Consider the following 26,006-nt stretch of genomic DNA (forward strand, 5'->3'; position numbering starts at 1 on the left):
TTGGGTTGGAAGGGGACTTAAAGCTCACCTTGTTCCACCCCTTGCCATGGGCAGGGACACCTTCCACTATCCCAGGTTGCTCCAAGCACCGTCCACCCTGGCCTTGGACATGTCCAGGGATGGGGCAGCCACAGCTTTCTCCAGACAACGTCCAGAGGGGGCACAGCAGGTTCCACTCACAGCCCCAGGTACACGAAGATGCTCACGGGAGGAGGAATTATACAATCTCTCTATGTGTGTGTATATATATCTATATATAGTTTATTTCTCACAATCCTGGTAAGAGTTACAGGTGTATTTGGGAATCATTTACAGTTTCACAGCATATGGAGTGGCCATACAGCTTGTGATGTGAGTAACATACAGTGTGTAGAGAGCACACGATTCCAACCCATCCACCCACCACTCACACAATGGGTTTCCAAAGCTAATACTAGATTCAGCTACGGAGAAAGCCTGGAAAATGTCAGGGTACAGCGTTGGGTGTCATACAACACTGTCAGTCACAATGGGACAAGCTAAACTACTTTAAATTTTCAATCTAGTATTTCTAGTCTACCTGCATTATTGCATTTATACGCTTTTTTTGTTTTCAAAGTCAAAGTAAATAGAATACTATATGGGAAAGGAAAAAATTCTTGACTATTTTAGGATTTGAGCTGCAGCCCATACAAAGTGTCCATAGAAGCATAGACAAGATTATAAATTCAACAAGGTATAAATTAGCTGGATAGCTTTGTGTGTAGGTAGGTGTCCATTTCCCTCCAGGAAATGTGTCTAGCAGCATATTGTTTCTGAGAGCAAAAAAAAACCCCAAACCTGTATGTTAAACACAGGTGTGTAAGTGACAAGCAGGTCTGGTTGTACAGGGAAGAAATCAAGGTGTCACTTGGAAAATTCCTATCGTTTGGAAAACACACCCAGGAGCTGACTCAAAACCCACCGACATCCTTGGAAAGGTGCCTGAGGCTTCCAAAGGAACAGCAGGCATTTCAGTCTGACTTCCGAGGGCTTTGGATCAGTCCCTGGAGAAGTAACAGAATCCAAACAAACCAAAAACAAAATAAAAATCCCCTGTAATCTGACCTTCAAGTTCCCTTCCTAAAATTTTAGTTCCTCCACAAACTGATAGCCAGCCTGCACATACCACTGGAAGAGAGTTGGTTTCCTGGGGAGGTGAAACTGCAACTTTTAAAGGCTTCAGTTGAAACAGTCCTGGGAAAAGGCACCAGGGTTATGAAGGGCTGCTCAAAACTCAGTAAAGCCAAATTATTCCCATGTTGGTTGGTTGGTTGGTTTTTAACCAAACAAAATTGTGTGGCACCCTTGTTCTTATCAACTTGCCCCAGAAGCTTGGCTGCTTGAAGCAGCCATGGCAGAACCAGGGATATGATGCAGGACATGACTGATGGAAAGGTGATTTAAGATTCCTCTTGTCCTGGTGGGACCTTTGGTGTTGCAGCATCATCACACAGACAGAAAGAATCTGTACATTCATGCTTGGGATGCTGTACTGAAGCTGGGAAATGGAAAAGTGATGGAACTCTTTGCAAATTGCAAGCTGGGAACAACCAGAAGAGAAATGAGAACAGCCAGTCCAAAGCCTGTTTAACCCATGTTATGCTTTCCAGCAAAAAAAAAAAAAAAAATCTATTTAATTTGAAGAGCATCAAAGAGGGCACGAGTCCAGACCACTGCATATCAGAGCACATACTATCCAGAGGAGGCAGCAAAGCTATAGCAGAAGGTAGATCCAAACTCATGAATTTGGAAAGCCAAAGGCTCTGATCTCTCACAGGATTTTGAGACCTATTATGGTCAATCAAATTAAATGTGAATTTTAGAGGCCTGGACATCCCACAGTTCCCTATCACCGAGTGACACCTGATCAGCTCATTGAAATGAGACAATCCTTGCACTTCCTGCACCCTCACCCCTGACACAACAGCTGATCCTTCCAGGCCAGCAGAAGTACATGTCCTCAACTTCAAAACTTCTTTTTTCCCTCTGTTTTTGGTGCTCCAGAGGGCTGAGGGAGCTCTGGCTGCAGCCAAGTACAGTCTGTGCTCACACCATGTCAGCCCCTCTCAAGCAGCCAGAACACCTTACACCTGACTGACAGGGAAGGACGAGAAGGGACCTTTCTGGGGATTTTTCATCCATTACAAATCCTGTGGCAGACAAGCACTCAGCCTCTTGCAGACTTAGACCCTCAAAGGTGAGGGTAGATCAAAGCTCCACACATTCTCTGATGTGATACAGTCTGGGGGCCCAGCACTGCCTGTATTTTTGGGGGACCCACCTAACACCTGCCTTAGACAACCCAAAATCTTCCCCAGCTTTGGGCTACGGAGAGGCCACATCTGCAGAGCTGCTCAGGAAGAAAGCAGGGAAAGAAAAGGGAATACAGTGCAGTGGCCAAAGAAGGAGGAAAGAACAAGCAATGATCAGATCAGAAACCAATTGAATGCCACAGTTTGTAGCAGCTGAAGACCTGGTGTGAACTGACATCCCAGGAATTAGGGAATTTAAAAGGAAAGCAGGTTAAAGGGCTGGACTGATGGTCTCAAAAAGAAGAGGAAGAAGTAATCATAAATCCACCTTATTCAGTGGATTAAACCCCCTGAGGGTTGCTGGATAGGGGCACAGGCTCCAAGGCTTTTTGGAGCTGTCAGCTAAGTGTCACTCATAAGACCCAAAATGTGCCAACAAATCCTCAGCATCAGCAGATTTCTCCCCAAAAGAGTAAAGGACCAAATACCTCCAGTGTAAATAGCAGGAAATATTCCCAATTCCAATGTCCAACAGGGAGAATTTATTGGAATACAGAACTGTTATGTTCCAGATCAAAGTCAATTCCTCTTTGTGGCAGGAAGTGCCCGACCTGTGCAGCAGAACTGCAGCCAGCTCATGAATGGGATGTGAGGCTGCAAGGCCTGGGAAGGGAATCAGCATTCCTGCTCCAGCATGAAGGCTAGACCAGGAGGATGGAAGTGCAAGCAGGCTGCTTTTGCAGTCCTTGTCACAACGTGAAAAGAGAATACAGCCCCTCCTGATGCCCTGGCAATTCCCCTGAATCATGCAAGGTTGGTTATAGAAAACTTCAGGTATTTTTCTAACCCTTTAACATTGCACAGAGCCAGCAGGAATTCATCTGGAAAGGCAATTAGCAGAGGTTAATTTGCATGGCACCAGAGCTCATCATTTTTGCCTTTTTCTGAGGAAGAAAAAAGGGGGGAAGAGGATATAAAAGTTAGGATGTCCTTACCAAAGCTATTAAGATAATTAAATAGTGCTTTTTCTCTCCACTTCTCTGCTCTGTTCCTTGTACCCTCTCAGAATCTTCACTGACTCGAAGCTTTCCATGGAGCTGATTGAAATTCCAAGAATTTCACCTTTCAAACATATTTTTTCATTGCCTTCCTTTTTTGGTTTATTTCTTGAAGAATAATTTTCCTCTCTAATCTTCAGCACTGTTATTTTCAACCAATTCTAAGAATAGTTAGAAGGCCGCTGAATTCTAAACACCAGTAACATTTCCAAGAAAAGTAGGGAATATTTTAAGGCATAAATCATCTCTCACCAGCTCCAGGAGTTTTTGGTTACACTGCTGTTGTTCATACACAAATCCTGATACCAGCATAAGCAGGGCTGCCTCAGAGAACAGACTTCCCTTACGCTGAGCCTAAGGAACATTTGTATCAATTGAAAAACAAATGTGTAATTGAGATGATTTTATGATGACCTGTGATCATATCCCTGGTGCCAACAAGAACTCAAAGGCTGGAGCATGGTAAAGCCAATGGAAAAATTCCCCTTGTTTTCAGTATTCTATGGCTCAACCTTCAAACTCTAGACCATCAGAGACACAAATGGATGCTTAATTTATCATCCAGCCCCCTAAGAAATGCTTCAGGCCAAGTGACTGTTGAGTGTTTTAAGTGAGCCACAGGCAAACAAGAATGCATTCTTACCCTCCCAAAAATGCTGCTGCATAATTCCCCGGCTGCCAGATTTGTTTTCATCCCACTGCAGCACTGTTAGGAATAACAGGACTTATCTACAGGGTATTAAATCAGTAGGAAGAGGAAGCAGAAGCATAATCCATTTCATCTCTCTTAAAATAGAAGCAGCAAAAACCTTCTACTGAGTTGTCCAAGACAGCAAAATGACATCTTTATATTCAACTAAAATTTATGATTCCCTAAAAAGAGATTGAGATTGGGTGCAGTGATTCAGTCGAGAGTTTTGGTGATAAGCAGAAAGGTCTGAAACCAGTTTTGCCAATATTTAATTTATCAACTTGATAAAAAAGTAAACTAGCAATCTAGATCTCTTCAAACCCCAAGCACAGACTCTGATTAGTTTTAAATGTTAATTCACTGTCCCCATGGAGATGTCACTGGAAGGACTTCATACCACAAAAACCACACAAAGAAGGACATCAAGCAAATAACGGCGTGTGCTCAGTACGAGAAAAGACAACTATTTATTTAGCACAGCGAGGTCAGTCATTAAAGCCTTCTGCTTCGACAGATCTGAGGCTGAGAGAGGGGGATTGCTCCCTTGGCCTGGTGCTCGCTGGACATTTTTGGCTCAGAAGGAAAGCACTGCACAGCCTGGAACGGTAAGGCAGGACAGGAGCTGTTTGCAAGTCAGGGCTGCGGCGCGCTGGGGCATCTACGCTGGATCTGCCCACTTCAACACTAGACCCACACTTGGAAAAGCGCTGGAGCACAGTCCAGGATAGTCTAAAAGTGCCTCATTTTAAAGCAAAGAGCCCACATGACTGGGGAGCAGGGGCTCAGGGCTCCAAGCACACCACACACTCAGCACTTCATCAGCCAGACATTCCTTGCACTGAGGAGAAACCAGGACCAAAAAGGAATTGAGGAGCTGCATGGCATAGTGGGAATGGCACAGAAAAGACATCATGGACACTTAATGTGAATGCAGGGAAGGAAGGAAGGGGCATCTCCAGCTTGGACTCTCTCCCCCTCCCAGACTGCAGCAATGCAACACGAAGGTTTGTACACACACACACACACACACACACACACACATAGGATGTGCTTCAAGGCACACACACACAGACACAGACGGGTTTTTTCCAAACCAAACTGCCAAAGAGGTGGGTTCCGGGAGCTGAACCTCGACAGCAGACTCTTAAGTGATCACAGGAAGTGGAAAATCCCTTGGGAACAGGAAAGACCTTGTTCAAAAGCCCCTTACAAACAGAACATACCAGGTTTGCCGAGCTGGGAGGGCTCTAATGAGCAACATGCCCTGATGAGGAGCTGCAGCCCCATCACCACCTCTGTGGTGCTTCTGGATGAAATTGGTGGCCTTGCATCCGAGTGCTCTAAGGGCAGGCGGGGCTCGGAGATGGAGAAAAGGTTAAGGCCATTAGCTGGGAACTGTTTTTTCCCCTCTTCTGTTGCCAAAGGTGAAGAAAAGAAAATAAAAACATTTTAGAAAAACTGGAGACTCAAGTGGAGCAGGTGCTTAACTTCCCTCACCAATCTATCTACGCTGGTCAGGGCAGAATAGATAGATGCTGTGCCTAATGTCACACACTTCTAAAAACAATCCTAGGCCAGAGCTGAGAGGGAGGGAGGGGGCAGGAAAGGTAGAAACATCTCTTGAATACTGAACTCACTGTCTGAAAATCATTACCCTATTTGGCAAAACATGAACCAGAGTAGGAGGGGGTGATTTCCCTTCCCTCTGAGCAATGTAAGCAAAACTCCCTGTTAAAATTCCCCTGCAAAGTTGCACTTCTGAGGGGACAGGAAGATCTTTCTGCTTAACCTTTCCCCAGGCTGTGACACACTGCTGCTGGGAACACATCCACAGCTCATGCCAAGAGTGTTTTAGGCTACCAGGATCTCACCTGGAGCTGTAGCCCTGCTTCCCAAAACTCCTGTGAGCCCACCATGCCTGCTCCTGTCTTTGTGCTGGCAAAGGTGGAGGCATTAACTTCCAGCTGCACCAGGACACAGTGATTGATATTCCCAGAGGCCATACACCTTTGGGAATAGTTTTCTGAGTTCACCATAGGAGCAGCTGTGCATTCCAAGACCATGTGCATTCAGCAGGTCAGATTTGGAGGTAAATAATACAGGCACAAGCCAAGAGAAGAATTGCCAGGTCAGGTTATACCTCCTCACTGGCCCGTCCAGGGACTGTGCCAGGGGCAGACACTGCACAGGCAGCACCTGAGGAATGCACACCTCCCTCTGTCCCTGCAGCCCCTGAATTCCTCCATCCATCCATCCATCCATCCATCCATCCATCCCAGTTAAAAGTGCACAATGGGCTCTGTAACAGAACTCACCCCACTGTCACAGCCCCTGTGGCTGCTGCCAAGTTCCCATTGGACCTCATCTAATCTCTGACCCAACTTAAACCCAAAATGTAAGGGGTTTTTATAACTTGGCTGTTTTGCAGCAGCCAAGAAAACCCTAATGGAAGTTTTCAGAGGCAGAACTCCTCGCCTCTCACTGTTTAGTGCTGAGCATCGGCCAAAGCACTAAACACCCTCTCTCCTCCCCCTCACAAAGTGTGGCTTTAGAGCCAAGGTACTCACCCATGAAGTCAGGCTGCTCCCGAGGGCTGGGAATTGTTTCCATTTCCAAAGTGTGGCATGAGTTACAAATCCCTACTACTACTGTCACAAGAGGGAGGTAAGAAATCCACCCAGGACAGACTCCAGTGCCCTTGAAAGGGATTTCTCTGGCATAAAGCAGGTAGGTCAGTGTTACTCTCATGGGGCCCCAGGTCCTCTCTGCCCCTAACACCAGCTCATGTCTCCCCCTTTTCCTGTCTTCCCATGTGCTGAGAGACCACAGGCTTCAGTGGGGAAAAAAAATCCAGTGAAATCCTTATCCAAATCCCAAAAAAATGAACTCACATAGTCCAGCCAACCTCGAGGGAGCTTGGACTGAGCCCACAGCACCCTGCAAAGCCCAGCCTAACTTTAGGAAATACTAGATCCAAAACAAAGTCTCTCTATTCCAAATGCTGCCCACTTGACCCTGGCGAGCCCTGGGATCCTGAAGGCTGCAATGGGACTTCTCTGGGCCACAGCACAGCCCCTCTGGTCACTGTCCCACTGGCAGCTCAGCCAGAAGAGTGACCTGATGTGACATCCCAGGCTCACACTTGGCTCTGCCACACTGCAGCCGCCCTGGTTCCTCCGGAGCACTTCCCAGGCGGGTGTTCCAAGGTGGGATGATGAGGGGCAGATACACAGACACCGACTAGGGATGGCTGTTGGGTCAGGGAGCTGCCTCTTCCCAGCCACTGCCCCTGTGCTTCCCTTGTCCCAGGGGGGGCTGAGAAAACACCCCCAGCCCAGCATGACAGGAAAGCCAGGCCTTAGCGCTCCCCTTCCATCTTCTTTACCACAGCCCAAGTTAAAACAGAACCAAACAGAAACCAAAACACAAATTGGGACTCCAAATGGGACGTAGAACACTTTGGACTTGAAAACGGGACTGCAAGGGGCGGGGGAGGGGGGGCGTCTCCCAGGGAGGACAGCAGGGGAGGGGAGGGGACACCGTCATTTACACAGATCAGGAGAAGCTGTAATCTATACACAGCGGTATAAGCCAAGATATATTACATGAAAGAACACACTGAGTGCATGGAGTTACCCACAGCGGGTCAGACTGGCACAGTTGTCTTGAACAAGACCCTGGAGTTGCAGTTGGTGTTTGTTGTTGACCTATCTAGCTCGCTCTCTATATATATAGCTATGTATAGAATTTCTCTGCATGCATTTGTCTCAAAAGGAGCTGTACAGCTGGGCTGGGTTTCTCATCCCCACCCCGTCTCGGTCTTCATTTTTTCCGGGCTAGGAATGCCACTCCCACAATCACAGCCAGCGCGGCCACTGCCACTCCTCCGACGATGATCAAGGGCTTCATGTTGTCGAAGAAGCTGCCCGGTGACTCCTCGGAGCTGTTTCCCTTGTGGTCAGAGTCAGGGGACTGGCCGCTGGCCTCCTGCGTCTCCGTGGCGGCGGGGCTGGGTTTCAGGTTGCTGTGGTTGTTGGCGATGGCGGCGTCCCCGCCTGCCTTCTTGGTGGCCGTGGCAGGAGCAGGCTGCTCTTTGGGGGCCTCCTTCTTGTCTGCATTGGTGGCAGGCGCAGGGTTGGGTTTTTCTGGCTTCCCGGAGCTGGCGGCCTTGGCGTCAGGTTTGTTTCCACTTCGGACGTTGCCTTTGGAATCCATCCTAGGAGTGCAGAGGGCAGCGACTGGATACGTGGGGCTATCCCAGCTCTTCTCCCTTGCCTGGCTGCTGCAGGAAGCAGAGGAGCCACCTGAGCTCAAGGCCTGGGAGCGGTTGTCTTGGGACGCCTGTTACGCTGGCAGTGTCCTACCTGGACATGGTACAGCACCTGGAGAGGGAAGCAGAACAAGGAGAGGTGAGTGACAGGGCAGAGCAAGCCAGCATTTCTCTGCCTGGAGGTGACGGAGGAGGACAGAAAGGAACTGGAAAGCTGTTGGCTCCTTCTTTCAGAATTGTGATCTCAATTCAAAGCATTTACTACAGGCTCTGTGCCTGTAACAATCACAGAAGCAGAGAATGGCCTGGGTTGGAAGGGACCTTAAAACTCACCTTGATCATGTCACCTTCCACTGGACCAGAGGGCTCCAAGCCCTATACAGCCTGGCCTTTGACATTTCCAGGGATGGGACAGCCACAGCTTCTCTGGTCAATGTGTGCCAGGGCCTCAGCACCCTCACAGGGAAGGATTTTTTCCCTAATATCAAACAGGAACATCAAACAAGTTGGACTTACTGTCATCTATGACTGCCACTTCTGGGCATCCCTAGTCCAAGTCCATCCTGTACTGTGTGTGTGAAGCCATTTGCCAGCAATGACAAACTCACATCCAACCATCCAACCAAATAAACCTTACTTTGCCTTTGCTCACCCTTTCAATTCCTTCTGGGTAAGGAGAGAACACTTTGTTCCATGGGAAAGCAGATGGATAGATCCTCCCTGCCTGTCTCACCCTCCAGGCTTCCTTTGGCAGGACTATCCAGAGATCCATTTTAGAAGCAGTTAATATGAGATCCTGTGTGATACTCTCCCTCCAGATGGGTACTGCAGGAAACCAGAATTACTTCCTCAGTTCTTACAGGTATCAGAGATAAAAAGATTATTTCTACTAGCATTTTGGTAGAGCAACAGCAAAACAAAGTGCCAGATCCTCAGGCTGGTGCAAAACAGAAAAATGACTGCTCGGATTTACTGCAGAGCTGGATCTCCTGGTGATAGAGATGTCTCAGTCCTGTCATCTCCTCTCAGGGTTTGCTGGACTTGCCCATGGAGCCAAACAGGATGCTGGTGATCAGCTGGGTCTATCTTCCCCAGGCAACAGGTGGAAGTGGTGAACAGCACAGCTGTACCACGGGAATTCAGCAAAGGGACAAAGTGGGCTTTGAGGGGAAGTAAAACTACCACAACAGCCTCACCCCACAAACCTGGTAGGGCTGGGTGAGCTGAGGATGGAGCTCCTGTGGCTGCACTTCCATGTGATGGGAGAAGAGGACAATGCATTGGGCATTTTGCCAGCAGGCTCTGGCAGTTCAGCACCACATCAGCTCTGAGCTTGGGAAATAAAGAGTAACCAGGAGGCAGCATCAGATCTGAGCTGCCAGCATTGCTGGCTCCCTGCTGACCTTCAGGGCTGCCAGGAGCTTTCTGCCTGCTAAGTGAAATCAGAGCTCATTGTCTGGATTGAGAGCTGAAGAGGCTCCTCAAAAACCTCAGCCAGCAAAGGTTCCTTCCACAGCAGCTCAGAGGGCAGATCACTCCTCTAATGACAGGAATGAAGTCCCAGGACTGCAGCAATGATGTGTGCTGCTGATTCTTCTGGGAAAGAAGCTGATAAACATGTGGCTTTCATCTCTATTTAGGCAGGAATGGAGGAAATCTCACAGAAATGCCACGTTTGGGACTAGAGCAAAGCTGAGCAACACCTTAGTTCCCAAGATGGAAACACCTCCCTCCTCTGCTCTCCCCTGCCAGCCATTGCTTGGTGGACACCAGCTGCTCCAGTGCCAGTCAGCTGGAGCAGACTGTGGGAACTGCAGCACCAAAATCATGGAATTCCACAACTCTCACAGAATATCCTAAGTTGGAAGGGACCCACAAGGACTTCCAGCCCAGCTCCTCACACTGCACTAGGCTGGGTGACTTTAAAATCCTGTATTTCTCATTGACTGCGGCTGGGCATTGCTTGTATTCCCTAGTAAACTCTTTTGGAAAGCCCAAACTGTGCCTCTCTCACGGCTTGCTGAGCATGTATCAGATAAGTGGGCATCCTGTACCACACAAACACCACCCCGGATACTCACCCAGCTTTGGGCCTCACTGTGGCTTAGGGCGTGGGAGGGAAACAAGGGCCTGGCCAAGTGCAAGAATATTTTCCTCTCAGTGCTCATTCTGTAATACTTCTGTAGGTATCACCTGCCTCATCTTTTCCAAAGAGTATCCATACTACTCTGTCAGCACAAGTCCTACATAAATCCAGAGCTGAGGCTGCACACAGTCCCTTCCAGGACTCTGCTCCTCTGGTTTGGGACCAGTTTATCCTTTTTTTTTTTTTTTTTTAATCTGGTACAATGAGACACAAAGAAATAGTAAATAGAGCCCACAGCTGAAGTGGGCTTAGAGGTTAAAGCAGGGAGAGTCAGATTAATCATGGCATAAATATTAACTTACCTTCTTTGTTGTTTTGATATCAATTAACTGGGCCACTCACACACTGACATTCGCATGGTTACAGCACATGGACCAAGCATTAAACTTCTGCTCCTTCCCCATGTGCAGCCTATGGAGATCGTGAGGTAAATCAGAGGGGGAAAACTCACCTTTTTGCTGAGAAATGGGGACCCTGCACAGCCCAGGCACCTCAAGGTTCATCCATCTCACTGATCCAGATTCCTGGGGGCATGAAAGCTGGTTTTGCTTGGAGCCATGGAGCCAGGAGCTTTGTCCTGCCACCATGCCTTGCATTGCCACAAACAGAATTTCCTGATTCTAAGTGCATTTCCACTAAAAGCAACACAAACCCATCATGCAGCTTAGAAAAGGTTTTAAAAGATGTAGAAACCAAACTAAGCCAAAAATCAATGTCGGCAGTTCTTAAGTGCCCACACAAAAGGGCTTTTGTCTCTGGTTTTCCATCACTGCAAGTAGCCACAGGATCACCCAGCACCTCGCCAGACCCTCTGGCCTGGCTCCTGGGTACCCTTAGCAGCACATCCTCTTCCATCCCAGTACTTAGCCCACTTCTGTGAGCTCCTAGCTCCCTACCTTGGGAATCATCTCTCCTCTCCATCCTGTACTTCCAAGGGTATGGCCATGGGCTCATCTTTAAGCACCTCCGTCTCCTCCAGACTGAAGAAAGAGGTGCTTTCCTCACTTCAAAAAATTAAGCCTGCATATAAGGGTTCCCTCCATTCCTTTGTCTCTTCCTCTTCCCTCATTCCATCACACCAAGTTTTTCACTAATGACACATTTTCCTACCTTTGCTTTCTTTTTTATAGCTCCTTACATCTTTTTATTCCTCCCTTTTCTCTTGTCAGCTGCTGTCTCTGCCTGTCTACCCATTCCTCCCCCTTCCAGCTCCCTCTCTGCCTCCTACACACACAGGCAGCAGCAATTGGGAGTAAGATTTTGTGGGAGACAGGCTTCATTCTCTCCCTTTTCCCCACTCCATGCTATTTCTGTTTAACAATCAGTGCCCTTTCTGGAAGGTTCTCATTGCCAGCAACTAACCAGCTCTTTCCCAGGCTGGGAAGAGGGAGCTGGCATAATAAAACCAGGGATGATAAAGGAGGAAAAGGAAAGCCTTCCAAATTGCTGCTGCTGCTGCAAAGATTGGCACACAAACGCCACAGCTCCCCTGGGATGCTCTCAAGGTCAGTGCAGTCGGATTCACCCAGCGCAACAAGCTGCCCTCCGCCAGAGCAACAGGCCAGCAGAGGAACAGCTTCCCTTGCTCCCTGAAGGGCACTTTTCCTGCCTCAAATCCCAGCAAATCACCAAACACATCTATTCATCTGTCTCCTCTTTGCACAGATGAAAGCTGCATCAATCCTGCACCGAGCGCAGCGGATGAGTCATTGCTAAGCTCTGCCACAGCACAGCTCCATCAGGATGGCCCCTTCCCTCTGCAGACACCAGCCCCATCCCATCTCCAAATCTGTGACACAGCACAGCTCCATCAGGATGGCCCCTTCCCTCTGCAGACACCAGCCCCATCCCATCTCCAAATCCTCTTGTCCTCCCCTACTGCTTCCATTTGGAAGGAAAAGTCAGGCACTTTGCAAGATGGAGGAGCTGCTCCAGGGTCTGGGGTGCAGTGGGAAGCTCATCCACAGGGTTTTTTCCTCTGCCATGAAAAACAAGGCATTTCCATCAGGTCCTTGACTGCCACACTGAACTGGCAGCAAGGAAGGATTTAACAGTGTTGTTGGTGGGGCTGTGCATCAGGATTTATCCTGAAACAAAGGTCCATCCCTAGACTCCAAGTGTCCTCCAGTTGGAAACATACATCTTGAAAATAGCTACTGACCATATCTGACCAGGAGCAATGCTGTGCAGAAAAAGCCAGAGATGACACAAAACACTTTATCTTCAAACCCTCCCCCTCATCCCCTAATCTACTCTTCCCTTCTTTGTCACTCCTGCCTGTTTGGAAGAAAGGCACTCATCCCCTCATGCACAGGACAGACAGACCCCTGCTCTCCCTAAGGAAACACCAGCCGGCACCAAAGGTGGCTCTGGTGCAGCAGAGGGAGCTCATTTCCCAGCACTCTCACCATCCCACTCTCCTCCACCTTCTCGTCTAATCCCTAAGGAATGCAGCTTGAACCACCCTGTCCTTTGGGACTGTCCCCTCTGTCACACATAGAGTGATCTGTCAGGCCTGGAGGGATTTGTGTCCAGTCCCCTCCTGCAACTGAGCAGCATTCCCGGTGCTTCAACCCCCCATTCCCAATGGGGAAAAGCAGCATTTCTCCCTTTTTCCCAGCTGCTGGGGGAATAAATGAATTAAAGGCAGGTAGATGCCAAGCAAGCACCCAGGTGAAGGTCGGCAGAGTAGTGACTAAGCCTTTCCCCATGGCCCAAGAAGGGCAGCAAAGATGGGTGAGGTAATGCACCGCCTCTGATATTACCATAAATATTAAGGCAGCTTTACATAAGGAGCTTGTGTTCTCTCAGCTGCCATGAGCAGCTCCCCAAGGAGGATTTTTAGCTCCCTTCCAGGCTATTTCAGCCCCCAGCTCCTGACGCAATGCACGGCAAACGTGACACAACGCAACGCAAACCCCACGCCAGCAGAGTCACTTGTCACAGATGCTTCTGAAAGGACTCGGTGCTGCACAACCAGGGACAGACTGTACAGGAGCCTGCTGTGCTTCCCAGCCCTCCCAAATCCAGCCCTCAGAGACAGCAGCACCAAGTCACAGCAAACACTGGTGACCCACTTCACTCTGATGAGATATTTATGAATCCTTTTCCCAATCTGTTGTTTGTTACTCCCCATATCCCTCCCCCCACCCCTGGATTAAACATTTCTCTCTCAAACAAGTCCTTTGAATCTTGTTATGGAGGGTGTCAGATGCTGGAAGTAGTTTAGCAGTGGCAGCAGCCTCAAATCGCTGCCATGGGGGGAGATCTGCCAGCCAAGCCTCTGCTCCATGGCTGCGGCAATTCCTGCAGCTGCTCTGAACCCCAGCATGCTCCTCACTCATCCAGCTGGTGCTGGCAGTGACCAGAAATCTGTACCTGCCACCCCCACAGCCCCCAGAGTATGGCCAGGACCCCCCTTCTCATTCCCAGTGCCACCAAGCCACATCCCCTCTCTCCAGGCTTGGCAAGGCATCCACACTCAGAGATTGCATTGTACCTGGCACCAAGGTGAGGTGTGGGAACAGGATGGGTTCCTGTAGCCCAGCAAAGGCAGCTTTGCCCTCCATTTGCAAAGGGAAGGGCTCTGGAATGCAGACCCTGGGCCACCAGCTGCACAGAGGTGTGACACCGTTGCCAGTGTTCTCTCCGGAGCCTGCCCAGCCATGCTGCCCACACAGGTGACACAGCACTTCAGCCTCCCCACCAGAAAGAGCCCAGGAGCAGGACATATATGGTCTTTTTCTACACCACAACCTCTGCAGATGACAAGCTCTGAGCTGAGTGTCACCTCTGCAAGCCACACACATCCTGTCCCCAAAGAGCTCCTGGGATGGACGTGGCAGACATTTTATTATCTCAGAGATGGAGGCAGCATTGCAGACACACCACACTCCTGCCAGGGGCTCAACCTGTGCATTTTTGGAGGGGTTTAACCAAAAACAATGCTCCAACCTACCCTGGTAAGACACCCTGTTTGTACACAGCCACATGCACAGCAAAAACCAGGCACTGCCAAGCAGTCGTGGGAGAGAAAAGATTTTGTCTGCAGCCACGTGCTCCGACTGACTCCCTAGGGGTGGGCACTGAGTCACAGCTGGCACAGTCCTGGCCTGCTGTCAGCAAGAGAAGTCACACCTAGAAAGGCCCCTCAAGTGCCACCAGCCTCCCCCATACAGTTTGCACTCCCAGACACATCTTACAGCAAAATCATTTCTAGAATTCAACAGAACCTGGAAATACATTGCTGAGGCTGGGTTGGAAATACCCTCCTGCAAAGCCTGGTTCCGCAGGGTCTCAACAAAGTCCCCCAAGCCTCTAAAGCAGAGTTCAGAGCACCTCAATTCGCTGTGCTAATCTCACTTTAATCTTGGGTTTGAACCCCCGTCAGACACAAAATTGATTTCTCTTTTCCTCTCAATAGTTCCTTTTTTTTGTAGCAGAGGAAAACTGTAGCTTTTACCGTTCAAAAACCACGAGGTGTTAGATCTTGAGCCTCTCCCTGGCAGGGCTGGGCATCACTCAGTCCGAGACAGAAATTCAGGGCACAAAGGAAAGGCTCCTAAACCAGGATGACTTCTTTTTTTTCCATGGCAGCTATTTGTCAGGACACTGGATCAAAGCACTGGAGCAATAATGGGGAACACTTTTGGAGACACTGCAGCAACAGGAATCCTGGAGCCTTAACCCATCAGTGTGACAACTCACAGGAACTGGGTACATCCTGAACCCTACCCTGGGCAACTCCTCATGTTTTGACTTTTGCAGACACACTCAGTTAATTTCTTTATAATGTTTTTCCAGCCCTCCCAGAGCCAAAAATTTAATTCCAGCAACACCCTGGCTGGGGCCATGGGGCTTGTCTTGGTTCCCTGCTCAGCTCTGGATCCACGGTGCCAGCTCAGGGATAATGTGACAAGGCCAGCAAACATTCTCTGACTCTTGTAAAATGGTGAACACTCATTCCTTCCCACCACAACGCCCTGCTCCTTACCCCGGGTCTGCTAGCACTTGGGAAAAGTCTTTGGGAAGAGGGCAGATCCTTCCAAATTTAGGTGCTGCTCCCCAAGTAACCATGAGCCAGTCCCCAGCTTCAGAAGGCTGACTCCCTTTCTCACAGATTTTGCTATTAAGGTGTCTTCCTCCCAGTCCTGTATCCCAAATTCAATAACCACAAGCAAAAATAGATGAGAGATATATGTGACACAGTGAAATAGCCTCAACCACTGCAGGAAGCAGCAGCAAATTCAACTTCCCTCCCCACTTTATGGGCATCCTAAATCCATCCCTTCTGCCTGATGCAGCATCACCCCCTTTGTGGCTCAGCTGGGGCCAGCAGAAAGATTCTGGAAGCAATTCCTCACATGCAGAGCTGGGTCTGGAACCTGGCAGCCCCTGGATTTGCAGACATCAGCCTGAAAACTGTTGCTCTGCAGCTGAAATCTAAGAAGCCACTGCAGGCAGACAAGGGGCCAATTCCACACAAGGCAGAGCCCTTCCAGGGAGGCTCCCACACTCTGGGGTAAAACCCATCCTTTACCTTGTGCAGCAACACCAGGGCACTCTCCTTCCCAGCAAAAAGCTGGAAAGCATCTGGGAAAGGATGGCCAAATCTCCTTGAGCATGGAAATCCCTGCTCAGGGAGCTCCATCCCCCCCCTCCGCCCCATCTGCCAGCCCCAACACCTGATCCAGGATGGGGATGATGCGCCAGGGTGTTCTCCAGCCCCACATCCCAGCAGCCTGCCAGGGGAGGGGACAGATGCAGTGGGATGAAAATGCACTTTTAGGGGAGAATTGGGATTTCTTCCCCCATCCCACCACAATATCACAGGGTTAGATGTTGGTGTTGGGCACCGTGGCTGAGAAAGGACGGATGGAAAACACTGAAGGTCAAACCTGTGAAGGTCAGACTTTTGGAGGTCAGTCCTGAAACGAAGCAGGGAGCTTAATCCGGCATAGTCCATCCTCCCTCTCCTGACGGCATCCTGCCCAAGCCCCACCCAGGAAAACGGGGCTGCGGCTGGGAGGTTTCCTCCTCTTGTCCCAATGCCCAAGTTCTGCCAGCCTGACCTCTATTCAATTTTTTAAATCCTCTTCTTTTCCCCTTTGCACCTTCCCAGAAGCCACCAGAGGGACAGAGAAGTAAGCAGGATCAAATCAACAGGTCCCTGCCAGAACACATCACAGGGATGCACATGGATGTGCAGAGAGCAGGGACATCAGACTGAAGAGCCTGAGACATTCCCAAAGCTTTCCCTCCCTGGAAGCCCCCACCGTGACTCAGGAGGCCTGGTCTGGTATCCACCCCTCTCCCGCTCCTTCACTGCAATATTCTCCCTTAAAACAGGCACTATTGCTTCTGCCATTTTTCTCTCTGTTGGGTTTTTTTGGGGGCAGATTTCCCTTTGTGAGCTCCTCTCTAGCACAAGCCCAGGGTCAAATCAAAGGATACACCCCCTAATTGATATCAAACTCTCCGTGCCCAACAAAACCTCCTTTCCTGGGAAAAGGTGAAGACTAAACCAAGCTGCCGGCTGTTCCTGCTTCCCTCCTGCCTCAGGACCGACAGAATTAAGTAAGAGTCATTCAATCCATCCAGGCAGAGCAAAAGGCAAAGAAATCCCACCGTCCATACAGATGGGAGAGGGAAAGCAGCTGGAAAACCGCTCAAAACCTTCCAGGGAGGCGCAGCAGCTCTGCTGCCAAGGCTGGAGGGGCTTAGCCCGGGATGCTGCTTCCCCTCCTCCCTCCCAGCAGCCCTGTTTCCGGCACATGGCCGGCTCCGCTTCCCCGTGCCCGGCGCCCTCCTGCCTCCGGAGCGCTGCTGCGGCATCCAGGGCCTCTCCTTGGCCCGGCCCGGCTCGGATCGGGCGGAAAGGCTCCGCTCGGGCTGGGCGGCACAGCCCGCAAAGGCGGCGGAGGCTGCAGGTACGTGCAGGCAGCAGGAAGCTGCGGGCAGGAAGCGGGCAGGAGGCACCCGTGCATTAGCAGAAACATTTTCCGTGGCTGCCTGACCTTCAGGGAGCAAAACATGGGAGCTGGGACGGGCAGGGAGCCCCTCGGGGCCGGCCATCCTCACCGTGCTCCTTGTCTGGGGTCCAAAAGGCACTTTCTGCCTCTTACGGGGAAAGCTGTGGGGTGCCGGCTCCAGAGGCAGCCGGTGTGGCAGCCCCCGGCCTGCATCCCGGGCGGCTGCAGGAGGTGCACACTCACCTTGGGCAGGTCGCGTTTCTCCACGCTCCACGTCTGCATTTCTCTTTGTCACCCTGCGCAGGACATCCGCACGTCCCGGAGCCGGGATCCCCGGCTCTTCCATCCCGCGCCCCATATCCCAGCGGCATACCTTACCTCTGTCCTCCGGCCGGACGAGTCACACCTTGGGAGCTGGCTCTTGCGCAGAGAGGAGGGAGGGAGGCAGGCAGAGAGGGGGGGGGAAACTTGGGAGTTTCCCACAATGCACCTCTGCAGACTGCATGAAGATGGAGAGCAGGGAGGGGGGGAGAGGGCGCTCCAATCCAAAGGGAAGGGCTGGGATCTGGAGGGGCAGGATGCCAAGGTGGGGCCGCAGGGTGGTAAAGGCAGCCCAGCTGCATCTCCACATCCTCTGTCTTTTGGGGCTGAGCTGGCTCAGCAGTTCAGGGTTGTCCCTGCGGCGCTGACCCCTCTGCTGCTCCATTTGTTTGTCCTCCAAATCCTGCCTGGATTTGCAGCAATTACTTGAAACACAGCAACGAAGTGGGGAGGACACACGGGGAAAAATACCTGGAGCAGGCCAGCCTGAAAATTGGGATGCCTCTGTGTAGACCACAGGCAACAGGAGTATGAGCCTCCCCCCCATCAGGATAAGGCATTTCCAACTGAGACAGTCCCTGGCAGTGAGTTAAGGAATATAAAACTGACTTGCCAAGGAGAAGCTCTGCACAGTGCAGAGAGGACACTGAAATACTGCACCTTGGGGTAGTTCTGTGCCAGCTCTGCTTCCCTTCTCCCCAGACTGCTCCTTGTTTGACACCCCTTCCCAGACCAGAGCTGGGCACACAGCCCAGTCCCACTGCAGAGTGCTGTCAGCCAGCCAGGCACTGCCAGACACACCCACCTCTTCCTCATCCTCTTCCTCCTCCTCATCAGCTAAAAGCAAAGAGCCCTCTCTGTTACAGCCTCACCCCTCCAACCAGGTACAGGTTCCCATTCAAATTCCCATCCCTGTGTCACTTCCTGCTGTATCCCAAACCTCAGCAGGTTCTGGGATTATCTGGAGCTCTTTTAGCCCTTATTTCAGAACAAATCGGGCTGTGTGCTACTTGCCCATCTGCCTCCATCAGCTACTCAGGACCCACCAACCACCCACCAGTGCCCAGCCAGGTGCATGTCATGTCTAAAAAAATACACAGGTTGTTTAAATCCCACTGCAAAGAAAAATCCTGCCTGTGTTTGAAGAGAGCTGCAGAGTGAGGGGCTGGAGGCAAGAACCCAAATCTCCCAGAACATGCTGTGCTTCCAGGGGCTGCTTTGGGATGTAGCTACCCACAGCCCCTCGAGGCAGGGATGAGCAAGGTTATTTCTTCTATAATGCTTGGCTCCAGGAGCCAGCTTGGCTCAGACAGGCTGGCACAGACAGGATTAGCTGTGGCTGATGCTGATGTTCCCTCTGTTCCCTGTCTGGTCCCAGCAGTGCCAGCACTCCCTGCTCTTTCAGAGACTTGTGCCAGGCACAGCCAGGACCTTTCCATGGCTCCAAACAGCTGCTTCCCCTTCCTAACGCCTCCCAGATCTGCTGATCTAATGACAGCAGCAGAGGGGCTGAATTCCTGCAAAGCTGGTGGAAATCCACAGTTTAATGCAGGTGACACCCCCAAACTGCCACTTCCCTAGCAAAATCTCTTTGCTATTTCTGTATCAGGCAGGAATATCCTCAAGGTGGCAGGAGGAGGGAGGGAGCCTCCTGCAAGTGGAAACCTCAGGGTCTTGTCCCCAGAGCCTGGATGAGGGGTTCTGGCAGTGGTTTCCTTATGTTCACACACTCTGCCTCTGCCTTAGGAGATAAACAGCCCCACGTGATGCTCTCACATGCCTTGGACCGGGATTCATGTTATATTTAAATTCTGAATGTAAACTTTTTTTTTTTTACTGAGGTAGGAAAAGGGAAGCGAAGGAAAAGCTGTAAAAACAATACACTTCCCCCATCTCCCCGTGGCAGAGTCACATCCCCCCTAACACAGTGCAGGCACAGCAAGCAGCAACCCTGGCTGAGACACAGCAAGGTGAAAATGGCTTTTTCAAGGTCAGAAGGAGTGGGAAACCTTTAGAAACGGTGCTGCTGGAATTGCCCCCTCCCCCTCAGCTCACAGCACCTCCCAGGAGGAGTTAGCAGGGATAAGGACAGCCCTGGCTCCTGGGGAGCTCCTGCCTGCAAAACCCACAGGGGAATGTTGGTGGCAGCAGCATCCATGGGAATGAACATAGACTCATGGAATTGTTGGAACCCTCTGAGGTTATCAGGATCAAACATTCCCCAGCACTGCCTAAGGCCATTACTGTTCCACTCCCCAAGTGCCACATCCACATGGCTTTTAAATCCCTCCCGGGATGGGGACCCCATCACTGCCCTGGGCAGCTGTACCAGGACTGGACAACCCTTTCAGTGAAGAAATCTTCCCCAATATTCAGTCTAAATCTCCCCTGACACGCTCGAGACGATTTCCTTTAGAGATAAACAGTTGTCACCAGAATTATTTGACATCCTGTAAGCAGGAGGGACAGTGTGATATCTGGCTCTGAGCAGGGAAATAAGAAGTCCATAAGGAGTCCTTAAACTCCCAGTGTGCCTTAAGACATCCTTTCCCCCTTCTCCAGTATCCTTCACAGGCTGCTTTACTAAACACATCATCCTGAAGCTTTTTTTTTTTCCATAATGGAAAGAAAATCATCATTCACAGAAAATAAAGTCAGCAAGAGGGTCACCCCCTCCTAATCCAGACAGAGGTACCCTGTTCATAAACTGGAGCAGGCAAACCAGGAGAGCAGGTCACAGCACAGGTCACACCCCTTTCATCCCTGAGCATCCAAAGATCCTAAAGGAGCCTCTCTTCCTCCCTAGAGCTCCAGTTACAACCCACCCACGGCTGGAGAGGGGGGGAAAAAGCCACGCAGCAGCAAAACCTTGTGGCCCTTCAGGCAGCACCGTTTGTCCGTACCTCAAACTCCCGGGACAGCAGGATGAAGGACATTTCTCACAGTGGAATGACTTGCTGCAGCAGCCAAGGTGGGTTTCCCTGGCAGCAGGAAGTCCTTGCAGTGAAAATCCAAGCCCTGCTCCCCCTGGGATACTATTAATAGCCTGGACTGCTGAGCAGCCTCACCTGAAGCCTCCCCACCAGCTGGCATGGGCTTGAGTTCAGTCCTGGGCACTCCTTGTTGAAGCTGTTCTGGGGTCAGGGTCACCAGCTCTGTCCAGGCAGCTCATCCTTGCTGTGAATGACATGGGCTTGTAATTCCTCGATAAATGCATTGTTTAAAATCACAGAATGGTTTGGGTTGGAAGTGACCTTAAAGCTCACCCAGTGCTCTGGCAGCCAGCTTGGCATATTCTTTCTTCCTGGGGTGGGGATTAAGGATATCTCTCCGGAGATCTGTGCTCAGGAGCCCAAGGACAGTGCCTTTGTCCCCTGGAAGCTGACAGCCCCTATGTCCTCTGAGTCAGAAGCTGCAGGCAGCCCCGGGCAGTTGCATTTGCTCCCAGGTGGATGAGGATGATAAAACAAGGGCTGATAGATCAGGATCAGGACCTGGAAGGAGAATGCCCAACCTACCAGAGTCCCCAAATCCTCACAAATTGTGTCCCTAGTGCCCCAGCCAGTCTTAGGAAAGAACTGAGCATTGAAATAAGCAGCTGCTGGTGTGCTGGAAGCACAGGTGGGCTGGTGGGGAATGTCTGGGCTGGGGACTGACCCTGCTCCTCTCGGCACAGAGCACAGGTGGGACAGCAGAGAGCACATGGGCTGGGAGTCCCGCCAGGACAGGGAGCTGGGTGCCTGTCCCAGGGAGAGCCTGTCCTTCCACAGCCGCTTCACCCCGCTGACCATCACCAGGGAGCCTTGGAGCAAGCACAGAGCCAAGGATGGAGCCGTGGGAACCGGCCAGGGATGTGCCAGCGCCGGCAGCGGAGGAGCCGCCACCACCACCGCGCTGTTTGAACCCGGCGGAGACGGGCAAACCCCGCAGGTCGTGGTGCTGGTGGGAGCCCCAGGGATGGGGAAGACAATGATGGTCAGGAAGGTGATGGTGGAGTGGAGAGAAGGGACACTCCACACACAGTTTGACTTTGTCTTCTGCATTGACTGCAAAGCCATCGCCCTTCCCATAGAAGCCAGCGTGGCAGACCTGGTTTCACAATGCTGTCCTGATATGCAAATGGCAACTGGCAAGATCCTGGATGACCAGAAGAAGATCCTGTTCATTTTTGATGGTTTCGAGGCCCTGGGCTTTTCCTTGGTTCAGCCCGAAGCTGAGCTGAGCTCTGATCCTAGGGAAGTGAAGCCACTGGAGCTCACCTTCATGAGCTTATTGAAAAAGACTGTGCTCCCCAAAGCCTCTTTGCTCATCACCATGAGGCCAACGGCGCTTGGAAGCCTGAGGCAGTGCCTGAAGGGTGAGTATTACATGGAGATACAGGGATTTTCAGCAGCCAGGAGGAAGGAGTATTTCCACCGATATTTTGAGAACCCCAGCAAAGCAGATGTGGCCTTCAGGTTTGTCAGAGGCAACGAGATCCTCTATAGCTTGTGTGTCATCCCTATCATGAGCTGGACCATCTGCACCATCCTTGAACAAGAGCTTTGTGGGAAGAAAAACCTCCTTGAGTGCTCCAAAGCCACCACAGGGATGACAGTGTTCTACCTCTCCCAGTTACTGAAGCACAGGGGCAGGGACAACCCACAGGTCCTCCAGCAGTTCCTACTCCAGCTTTGCTCCTTGGCTGCTGAGGGTATCTGGAAGCACAAGGTGCTCTTTGAGGAGAAGGAAATCAAGGACTATGGCTTGGACCAGCCAGGTCTTCTCCCCTACTTCCTCAATGAAAGGATCCCAAGAAAAGGAGAAGACAATGGGAGTGTCTATGCCTTCACCCACCTGCACCTCCAGGAGTTTTTTGCAGCACTGTTTTATGTTCTGGAGGATGATGGGGAAACAGTCAGCAGCTCGGGGAAGCTTGAGAAGGATGTAAATAAATTGTTAGAAAGCTACAAGTCCAGAAAGGATTTGAATGTAATAGTGCAATTCCTCTTTGGTCTGGTCAGCCAGAAATCCATGGAGTACATGGACAAGACCTTTGGGTGCAGAATTTCACCACGAGCCAGAGAAGAGCTGCTGGAGTGGCTTCAGGGGAGGCACAGAGGCCTCTCCCACCCTAGCCAAGCACTGAAGATTTCAGAGATGGACACTTTCCACTTCTTGTTTGAGATGAACGAGAAGAGCTTTGCACAAAGTGCATTGGGTCACTTCACTGACCTGGACTTGCACGACACCAAGCTGACCCTGTACGACCAGATGGCTCTTTACTTCTGCATCCAACACTGGGCTGGGCTGGGCTCCATCACTCTCCAGGGATGCTTCTTCCACTGGCAGGATCCTGAGGCAGAGCTGGATGCATCAGTGCCTTGGTAAGTCCTTCTCCTCTTTGCTTTAATGACCCAGAGCTGCAAAAGATTTCTTTCTCTGCCCCAAAGGATGATTCATCTCCTCCCCACTGAACACCAGCTTGGCCTTTCCCTGGATGTTTGGCTCCTCAGTGGAGAATTTACTTATTCCTGGGGAGAATAAGGAACACATGTGCTCCTCCATCCGCTGCCCACTGTGGGATTGGTGGTGGTGGAGTTCTTGGCTCGACCTAGCCAGGCCCGCCTGTGCCCAGCTGTCACTCTGGCTTCCCGTGTCACCTTTCTCCCTCACAAAGGGAGATCCCTGGTGCTGGAATGTTAAGTGCACCCCATGACTTACTTTATATCTCCCCCGGTGGCTCCAGCAGCAATGCTCGAGGCCCTTCCCACCTCCAAAGCCACAAAGGTCCCTCCAGAGGAGCTGGAGGCTCTGCTCGGGGTGGGGGGGTTGTGTGCTGGTGTCAGAACCGGGAGCTGCCAGCACCACTGAGAGCTGCGCGTGCCCTGCGGCTCTGTCACCCTGCAGCTCTGGAGTCTCAGGAGGCGGAGGACATCCCGGTGCCCTCGTCGTGCGGCGGCGAGAGGAGATGCCCTGCCCCATCCACCTGCTCTGCCGGGCTCTGCGGCACCGGGACAGCGCCCTGCAGGTGCTCCGGTGAGAGACACACATAGAGCCCAAACCGGGGCTGGGATCCGGGGTGCGGGTGGGCACACCTGAACCACAGTGCAGGGGGCGAGAGGATTGGTGCTGCCCTGCTGCTCTCCAGGCACAATGGCAAGCAGCCAGTAAGAGGTCAGACCCTCTGTACCTGAGGGTGGGTGTTGTCCCTCAGGTTTGGTGGGCAGGTGAGCAGCCAGGACAGGTGAGGTGTGTTGACCCCCATTCTCCGTGCTCTCCCGCAGGCTGCAGTGGTGCCGGCTGTCTGAGAGCTGCTGTGCGGAGCTGGCAGCGCTGCTGGCGGAGAACCCGGGACTGGCCCACCTGGAGGTGGCTGACAGCTCTCTGGGTGACAGTGGCGTGCGCCTCCTCTGTGAGGGGCTGCGGACTCCGGGCAGCCGCCTGCGCATCCTGCGGTGAGCACCTCCAGAATCTCCCAGGCATCTAAGACCTGAGAGCTCGGGAGGCATGCCAAAGGGTCCCCTGGGGTGGCATCGTGCCTCTGTCCCACATTTCCAAGGCAAGGAACGCCAAGGTTGTGGCACAAGGGTGGAGACTGTCACCATGGTGGGATGGCAGTGAAGGCACTCAGGAGTCTCTGAGGGTTTTCCCGGGGGTTCCCATCAGGCTGCGGTATTCCCGCATCACCAGTGCCAGCTGTGAGGACCTCGCTGCTGTGCTGGGTACTAACACCTGCCTGGAGGAGCTGGATTTGTCCTTCAGCGAGGATCTGCGTGACACCGGCGTGGAGCTGCTCTGTGAGGGGCTCCAGCACTGCGCCTGCCCGCTACAGACATTGCGGTAAAGAGGCTGCAGGATGGGCCAATGCTCCTTCCTACCTATCCAGAGCTTTCTCCTTCCCACCTGGAGCAGCCGAGCACGCAGAGGCCAAAGCCCTCCTTCCCTGTTTCCCTCGCTCCCACAGGCTGGGCAGCTGCCGGCTGTCGGGCGCGTCCTGCCCAGCCCTGGCTGCGCGGCTGCTGCAGGGGCCCCGTCTCACCTGCCTGGACCTGAGTGACAACGAGCTGGGAGCCCACGGCGTCCTGCAGCTCTGCCAGCAGCTCCGGCATCCCGCCTGCCCGCTGAGGAGCCTGGGGTGAGTGAGGGCCCTGCCACCTTCCCTTCCGTGCCCGGCATTCCCGAGCCGGGCAGCCGAGGCTGCGGGACAGGCAGGGCCGCAGCGGCGTCCGGAGTGGGTCAGCACGTCCCTCCCAACAAGCTCCAGCACCTTCTCCTCTTCTCCTGCCTCCTCCACGCCCAGGCTGAGCACGGACGGCTTCAGCCAGGCCCTGCTGCAGGACCTGGACGCCCTCCGGGCTCTGCAGCCCGCCCTGAAGATCGGGAGCCTCCTGGAGCACGACGTGCCGCAGCCAGGGGCCATGGCCCGGCTGCCCTGCCACCGCGGGCTGCTGCCGGGGGGCAGGAAGGCGCTCCCCTCCTTCAGGAGACCTCCCCTCCTTTAGGAAAAGTCCTTCCAACAACCAGAGCCCTTCCCAGCCCAGCTCTCGGCGCTGAGACTGGGGCTGAGCCCGCCCACCCGCGGGGCACAGGGAGGAGATCCTGCTCCCTCTGCGGGGTGGGCTCCGGCTCCTGCCCTCTCCCTTTTCCCCTCGCTGTTGCTGGCAACACTTCTGTGCATTTGGCAGTGATAAATAAAGGCCCTGCAGACAGTCCCAGCAATGCCCCGGTGCTCTCCCCGCTCAGCCCACCATCCCCAGGGATGTGTTTCTGGTTCCAGTTCCTGCCTCACATCGCCAACGAAAGGCGTACATGGGATGGAAGTGCCAGCCCCAGAATGAGCTTCCAGGCCCGCGAGTGAGTTTATGACCAGTTTGGCTTTTAATAGGAAAAATGGCAATTTACACGGAAATCAAAGGAAATCCCTACACAGGAGCTGCTTTCCTGCAGCGCTGGACAGCGAGGGATGACTTCCATGGGCAGGGCCAGACCTCCCTGGGGACAGGGCCCCACCGCACTGCCACACACGTGTCCCCAGGGCTGTGGCATGGCCAGGACATCCTCATGGCAGTGTCCCCGGGGCGCTGCTGCCGACATCATCATAGTCCGTGTTCCCAGGGCTCTGAGCTGAGAAGTCTGTTGTTGTTCCTGGGGGACATGGAGGGGAGCAGATCTCACCTTGGGGACAGCACGGAAAGGTGCCTGAGGGGGCAGGCAGCTCCGTGTCCCCCCGGACAGACCCCACCTGGGGTCTGACCACAGCACCCATGGATCTGTGCTGGGGCCCTGCCTGCCCC

At 52.2% G+C, this 26,006-nt stretch overlaps 2 protein-coding genes across 4 annotated transcripts; one reads left to right on the forward strand and one right to left on the reverse strand.

Moving 5' to 3' along the window:
• Nucleotides 1–235: 235 nt before the first annotated feature.
• Nucleotides 236–17,908, reverse strand: CEND1 (cell cycle exit and neuronal differentiation 1). 3 transcript variants are annotated; one of them, XM_021549772.2, is made up of 2 exons: nt 17,788–17,908; nt 236–8,404 (listed from the first exon to the last, which is right to left on the reverse strand). In XM_021549772.2, exon 2 carries the CDS (start codon nt 8,235–8,237, stop codon nt 7,845–7,847), a length of 393 nt encoding a protein of 130 aa, XP_021405447.1. In that variant the 5' UTR covers nt 8,238–8,404; nt 17,788–17,908; the 3' UTR covers nt 236–7,844. The 3 variants fall into 3 exon arrangements, with proteins under 3 accessions (XP_021405447.1, XP_021405449.1, XP_021405448.1); XM_021549774.3 differs by lacking the exon at nt 17,788–17,908 and adding an exon at nt 17,653–17,771; XM_021549773.3 differs by lacking the exon at nt 17,788–17,908 and adding an exon at nt 16,336–16,513.
• Nucleotides 17,097–25,253, forward strand: LOC110481260 (NACHT, LRR and PYD domains-containing protein 3). The gene is given in 8 exon segments (XM_077784297.1): nt 17,097–17,320; nt 17,322–17,367; nt 21,407–23,096; nt 23,620–23,748; nt 23,997–24,167; nt 24,379–24,552; nt 24,677–24,847; nt 25,013–25,253. Coding segments are annotated over 8 exon segments (2,736 nt in total). The 5' UTR covers nt 17,097–17,167; the 3' UTR covers nt 25,215–25,253.
• The last annotated feature ends 753 nt before the right edge of the window (nt 25,254–26,006 follow it).

This window comes from Lonchura striata, chromosome 6 (genome assembly GCF_046129695.1).
Source record: "Lonchura striata isolate bLonStr1 chromosome 6, bLonStr1.mat, whole genome shotgun sequence".
NCBI lineage: Eukaryota > Metazoa > Chordata > Aves > Passeriformes > Estrildidae > Lonchura > Lonchura striata.

Coding starts and splice junctions, on each gene's coding strand:
- CEND1 (XM_021549772.2), bottom strand. CDS start 8,237: ATGGATTCCAAAGGCAACGTCCGAAGTGGAAACAAACCTGACGCCAAG.